Raw genomic sequence first — 7,500 nt, forward strand, 5'->3', positions numbered from 1 at the left:
TATATATATATTTATATTTATACATATATATTTTTTTTAATATATACAATCTTAATAATATTATTTAGTGAAAAAAAAAAAGAAAAAAGATTATGTTTATAATATAAAAAGTAGTGTGCTTTTTAATTAATAAATATAAACGTTTTTGAAAGTACATATCATTCATTTGATTTAATACAAAAATGTATGAGCAATATATAATATATATATATATATATATATATAATATATATATATGCTTATAATTCCTGAATTATTATTTTTTTTCTTATCTCATGGATAGAACAAAAAAAAAAAAAAAAAAAAAAAAGTTGTAGGAGCTTATCAACCTTATATATATATATATATATATATATATATATATATACAATTATTATATATATAAATAAATATGTTTGAATAATTTATTTTTAAAAAGCGAAAAAAAAAATAAAAATAAGCGCATGGTTAAAAAAAAATATTTTTCGGTTATAATAAAAAAGCAAAAATAAAAAGATATATTATTATATGTATGTATAAAATAGTTACATAATAATTATATATTTATACTGCATAATAATAATAAAAATATATAAAAAAAAAAAAAACGTTAAACTTTCTATATATATATATATATATATATATATATATATAATGGTCAGATATATGTAATACATTTTGTATATAGGTTTTAATTAATTATAGGCAAAATATATTTTGGTTGTATACCATAATAAATAAATATAATATAAAAAGAAAGAAAAAAAAAAAAAAAGTACTTCTTTATACATAATATTTATAATTATATATATATATTATATATTCGATTTTATAATATATATGAAAAAAGTAAATATTATTTATTATATACATATATATTTAAAAAAAACATATATAATTTGTTTTTTCTTTTTTTTGACCTTGTTTTTCGGTGTGGCAAATTTTTAATTTTGCCTTTTGGAGGGTGTTCAAAAAAAAAAAAAAAAAATGAAAAAAATAAAAAAAAAAAGTAACTTGAAATTATAATTATAAAAATATATTATATATATATATATATATAATATATATATATATATTTTTTTCTTTTATAATAAAGAGCAAAGTAATTTTTTTTAAGATTTAGGGTTTCCAAAATAACTATTAAATGAATACATAATTTTTTACAAATATAATAGTTATTTTTTTTTAAAAGATATTATTATATATATGTATTATTTATATATGAAAGGAAAAAAATTAGATCATAGTGTAATATATATATATATATATATATTTTTTTTTTGTTGTTGTATAAAAAAATCTGTAAAAAACTTTACATATATTTTAATATTTATATAAATGCATGCTGATACAACAGTCTTTTAATTTTGTTATCTATGTGTATATATAATTATAAATATAAATTAAACATTTATTTATATTTATATTTATATTTATATTTAAATTTTTGTTTATATTTTTATATATGATTAAGAAAAAGAGAATTATTTAGAAATGAGCACACAAAAAGAAGAATTTTTATGAGAATAAAAATGAATAGTGGAATATTTTTTATTAAACTTTTAATATGTATCTCATTCATTTGTGTATTCGAATGTTTTAATAAGGTATGATAAAAATATATAAACAGACATTTCTTTTATTATTTCTGTATAATAAATGTGCACACATATAAATATACATACATACATATATAATATATATATATATATATTTCATTTTTGTAGTGTATGATAAGTTATAGGAAGGATTTATTATGGTACTCTGAAAATTGTTTTAATTATTCTATAGATAGATCGTTAGCAGAAGGTTCAAGTGAATCTAAGGAAACGAAAGTAAAAGATATACCTAATATAGAATTATTAAAATCATTAAATATAAATTATGAAGAATACGAAAAAATGAAAGAAATTGTAGGATCCTTTATGGATAATAATAATCTAAATATTGCTAATGAGGTTTTAAAAAATATACATAGTTTTACAAATATAGAAAATATATTTTCTTTAATAAATGATTCTTCTAAATCACCTGTATTAAAAACATTTTTAAAAGAATTTGGATCAATTTTCCCACACATGTTAAATAATGTTCCTAAATTATTATTTGATTTATGTCAACGTAATCCTTTACATATTATCTTAGGGTTAATTGTTATTTTAGCTGCTATTTATGTTTTTGAAAATTTCAAAAATTTTGAATGTTAAAATAAAGATATATATATATATATATATATAATTTTATTTTATTTTCCTTTTTTTTTTTTTTTGTTAATCTTTTAGTTTTACTTTAATTTTTTTTAAGATTTTTTCTTTTTTGGGGGGCTTTCATGTATATATTCTTAATATTCATTATATATATTTACATATACATGTTTTGTTATTTAATTAATCTTATAATTTTTTTTTTATTTTTTTAAAACTATAAATTAAAAAAAAAAAAATACATATATATATAAATATATATATAAAAATATATATATATATATATATATATATATATAAGGCTTGATTATTTTAAGGGAATAGAACAAAAATAAAAAATTTAAGGAAACAAACGTTTTTTATTCCAGAAAAAAAAAAAAAAAAAGGAATAAATAAATATATACATATGTCAAAAACAAAAAATCCCTATATACTTATATATATTATATATATTACATATACTTTTAAAAACACTCTTTTCAAAAACAACAACAAAAAAAAGATATATGAACATATTATATATACTACTATTATAAGAATAAAATTTACACATTTATTAAAATAAAACATTACAAATAAAACATTACAAATAAAACATTACAAATAAAACAGGACAAATTAAAAAATTTTAAATAGCTTTGATTTAACACATTACAATATATTATTATTATTTTTAAATATATTAAAAAAGGGATGGTTTTTTATAATTTAAATTTTGGCATTTTTTCTCAAATTTCTTTTTATTTTTTTTTCTGATTCTTCTTCTTCTTCTTCATCTTCTTCTTCTTCTTCATCTTCATCTTCATCTTCATCATCATCTTCTTCAGCATCATCATCATCTTCTTCAGCATCATCATCATCTTCTTCAGCATCATCTTCATCTTCTTCAGCATCATCTTCATCTTCTTCAGCATCATCTTCATCTTCTTCTACTTCATCTTCTTCTTCTTCCTCTTCTTCTTCTTCTTCTTCTTCTTCTTCCTCTTCTTCTTCTTCTTCTTCTTCATCTTCTTCTACTTCTTCTTCATCTTCTTGTACCTCTTTAGATTCTTCTTCTACTTCTTTGGATTCTTCTTTTTTGTCTTCTTCCTTATCAACATGTTTCTGTTTTTGAAGTTCAGCTTCCTCTATCTTCGCCATTTTTTTCTTATGATTATCTCTTCTGGGTACTACATTAACACGTCCTATGGTACCTATTAATTGCTCTTGTATGGATAAGTTTTTTTCTTCAACTTTTGATTTATCCATTAATGTTAATTGTTCTGGTTCATCTATTAGTTTACATTGTGGTTGGCTTAGTGGTCTACTTTCTACTGTTATGTGTTGTTCTTCACATGCCTCTTTATCTTCTAAGTTTATTATTTCTACACCATCTTTGTCTTCATCTTCTATAACATTTTTAACTACGTGTTTTTTTACTTTTTCTTTTTTTGCTTTTTTATGTTTTCCTTTATCTTTCTTTCCTTTATCTTTCTTTCCTTTTGATTTGTGTTCTTTTGATTTGTGTTCTTCTTTTTTGTGTTCTTCTTCTTTGTGTTCTTCTTCTTTGTGTTCTCCTTCTTTGTGTTCTCCTTCTTTGTGTTCTTCTTCTTTGTGTTCTCCTTCTTTGTGTTCTTCTGGTGTAGTTACGTCTGTCAATGGACTTGGTAATGGTACCATAATTTCATTGTTGGTTTCTTCACTTGTTTGATCTGGTTGTTGCATTGTTTCTTCATTTTCCTTATCATGTTTTTTCTTTTTCTTTTCCTTTTCTTCTTTCTTTTTTCTTTCTTTTTCTATTTTTTTTTGTTTTTTCATTTCTTTTTCTTTTTGTTTACGTTCTTTCTTTTCTTGTTTTTTTCTTTCTTTTTCTTGTTTTTTCTTTTCCTTTTCTTCTTGCTTTTTTTTTTTTTTTTCGATTTTTTCTTGTTCTTTCATTTCTTTTTCTTTTTGTTTACGTTCTTTTTTATCAAGTGTTTTCAACATTTCTTCTTGTTGATGGTCCTCCTTTTTGTCTTCGGATATATTTTCTTTATCATTATCTTTTGTATCATTAGACGTCTCATGAACACTAGATATGATTCCACATCCTCCTTGTTCTCTATATTGATATGGGCTTGATAAAAGGAGTCCACCTTGTGCATTATTATTTATTTCACTTACCATTTCTTCATATAAATTTTCTTCACCATGTTCTGTTGCGTTTTTTGGTTTATGTTGACCCGTTTTATATAAAGACATCACTTCACTGTTTTCTTCTTTTTTTTTATCTTTTTTATGTTTTTTTTCTTTTTTATGTTTTTTTTCTTTTTTATCTTTTTTTTCTTTTTTATCTTTTTTTTCTTTTTTTTCTTTTTTATCTTTTTTATGCTTTTTTTCTTTTTTATCTTTTTTTTTATCTACAGAGTTTTCATTATCTTTATCATTAACATTAATAATATTCGTTGGATCAGTTGAACTTGAAATTTCATTATTATTATGAGCATTCTTAAGGTTGTCATTACTCGTTGTAGGTACATCATCCTTTTCATCTTTTTCCTCTTTTAACAACGTTTCAGATTTTGAATTATCATCTTTATTTTTTTCTAATTCGGTTTCGTTTAATAATCTTCCCGTTATGGAATCAAAACTTTTGTTTAGGATATTTTGATTCTTCAATAAACCATTGGAAAAGCACTAAAAAAAAAATACATATATATTATAAATATGTAAATATATATGTAAATATATATATATATAATAAATTAGGAAAATACACAAAATGCAAAGATTTTAAAAATATATTATAACATATTAATATATTAGATGTGTACATATTTATTATAACATTTTAAAAAGAATATAAAATTTCTATACTATATAATAAAAAACGTTCATATATTTTTGTTACCTTAGTAGAAAAATTTAATGTGCATACAACAAAAAAAAGAATACAAATATTATACGAAAGAAATAGCACATTCATTTTTTAAAAAAGTTTTCTGTATTTATATATATATATATATATATATATTACGTTTTAAATATACTAATCTTTATTTATTATTATATATTTTTATTTTATTACAAATATAAAAATACAAATTTATTATATATAATTATGTATATAATATATATTATGCAAATTATTATTATAGATACATCTTATATATAATATTATCATGTATTATATATATATATAATATATTGTATGTAATAATTATTTTTATTTTTCTGTATTTTTAAAAATATATAAATATATAATAATATATATAACAAAACAAAACAAAAAAAAAAAAAAAAAAAAAAAAAAGGCTTATAAAATATCATATAATATATACATATATATGTTTTTTTCCTTTTCTATAAAAAAACATTAGTAACAAAAAAAAAATAAGAATTAATTATAATATGTTAAAATTATATATATATATAACATATGAAAAATATAAAAATAAGAAGAAAAAAAAAAAAAAAAAATTATATGTTTTTATAGGCTTCAAAAAAAAAAAAAAATTATATGTTTTTATAGGCTTCAAAAAAAAAAAAAAATTATATGTTTTTATAGGCTTCAAAAAAAAAAAAGAAATAATATATTTATTCTATTCTATTCTATTTTTTTCTAACCTTTATTCCTAACAGGTTTATAGAATTTATGTACCTAGCATATACATATATAAATGAACATATAATTTTATTATATATAGAAAATAATAAAAAATAATAATTTTTTTATAAAATGTAATTTTTTAAAATTATCTTATATTAAACATATGATCAGAACAAAGTAGTATTAAATAAAAATATTTTTTATAAATACATATATATATTATATATATATATGCTTTCCTTAAAAATTTTGTGAAAAAAATATTAACACCTACTATGGGATTAGAATTATTTATATTTCTATGTATATAATATATATATATAATATATATAATATATTGTAATAATAATAATAATAATTCGAATATATACATTATAATATATATAATAAATATATATAATATATATATATATAATATATATATGTATCAGAAATAATATAATAGTATATAAAAAAAAAAAAAAAATACACATATTTATATATGTGATGTAAAAAATACTATATGATATATTTATTTATAACTTATTTTTTTCCTATTAGTATAATAATTATTTTGTGTATAAAAATAGCAAATAAAATCTTGTTCATATTTATTTTTTAAGAAATACAAGGAAAAAAACAACAAAAAAGAAGAAAATATAATATAATACAATAAAACTATTATTTTAATATTAAAGAGAAAATTCAAATATTATTCTTTAAAAAAAGTTATATATAACATATATAATATATAATATGAAAAAAATAATTAAGGATACAAAGTATCTAGGGTTCAGCGCGTCACAAAAAAAAAAAAAAAAAAAATATAAAATCATATATTATATAGTAAATTGTCCCCTATATTTTTTTTGTTCGAAACAAAATGAGAAAAATTGATACATATATAAAAAAAAGAAAATACAAAATTTTTAGAATAAAAAAAAAAATTATATTAGGTTTACTTCGTGAAATTATATCTTTTCTTATTTGTTCTTTTAATTTTTAATTTTTACTTTTTTTTTTTTTTTTTTTCTTTTAATATTTGCCAGGTAACGACATATATATATATTTTTTCTTAATTGTAAGGATCTTAAATTTTATATTAGAATTATTTTAAACAATTAATGGAATAAAAATGTAATAATAGTAATAGATTAATTATATATATTATTTATTTTTTTTTAGTAGTGTATTTATATATATAAATATATTTAAAGTGATGGTATACCTAATTATAAATATATAATTAAAGAGAGAAAAAGAAAAAAAAAAAAAAAAAAAGAAAAAAAAAAATAGTAGTTATTTTATTTAAAAAATAGAGAAAATTTAAAGTATTTTTTCTACAAATACTTTTACACCTAAGTATTAATATATATATATATATATATATATTGATAAGACTGTAAATAGTTATAAATATGGTAATATCATATTATATAATAAATATAACATTTTTGAATTAATATCTCTAATTTTTAAAAATAAAAAATAAAAAATTATATAATATGAAAGGATAAAATTATTTCTTTTTATTTTATTTTATAATAAGTATATATGTGTAATTATATTTTTATAAATATAATATGCTTATATTTTACATCTACAGTTCTTATTAATTATCATTATATAAATAATAATTATTATATATGTGTATAAATAAAATGTGTATTATGGTTTAAAAAAAAAAAGTAAAAAAAAAAAAAAGAATGAATATGTAGCCAAAATTATGTTAAAATATTTTTTTCTGGAATTTTTAATTAACATGAACAA

General features: G+C 17.5%; 2 protein-coding genes across 2 annotated transcripts; one reads left to right on the forward strand and one right to left on the reverse strand.

Moving 5' to 3' along the window:
- Positions 1-1,499: 1,499 nt before the first annotated feature.
- On the forward strand, positions 1,500-2,186 carry PF3D7_0112900 (Plasmodium exported protein, unknown function; the record flags this gene model as incomplete). The annotated part of the gene is made up of 2 exons (XM_001351016.1): positions 1,500-1,586; positions 1,707-2,186. 2 exons carry the CDS (start codon positions 1,500-1,502, stop codon positions 2,184-2,186), a joined length of 567 nt encoding a protein of 188 aa, XP_001351052.1.
- A 705-nt stretch (positions 2,187-2,891) lies between these two features.
- PF3D7_0113000 (glutamic acid-rich protein GARP) lies at positions 2,892-5,127 on the reverse strand (the record flags this gene model as incomplete). The annotated part of the gene is made up of 2 exons (XM_001351017.1): positions 2,892-4,838; positions 5,053-5,127. 2 exons carry the CDS (start codon positions 5,125-5,127, stop codon positions 2,892-2,894), a joined length of 2,022 nt encoding a protein of 673 aa, XP_001351053.1.
- Between the last annotated feature and the right edge of the window lie 2,373 nt (positions 5,128-7,500).

Source organism: Plasmodium falciparum, assembly GCF_000002765.6.
Source record: "Plasmodium falciparum 3D7 genome assembly, chromosome: 1".
NCBI lineage: Eukaryota > Apicomplexa > Aconoidasida > Haemosporida > Plasmodiidae > Plasmodium > Plasmodium falciparum.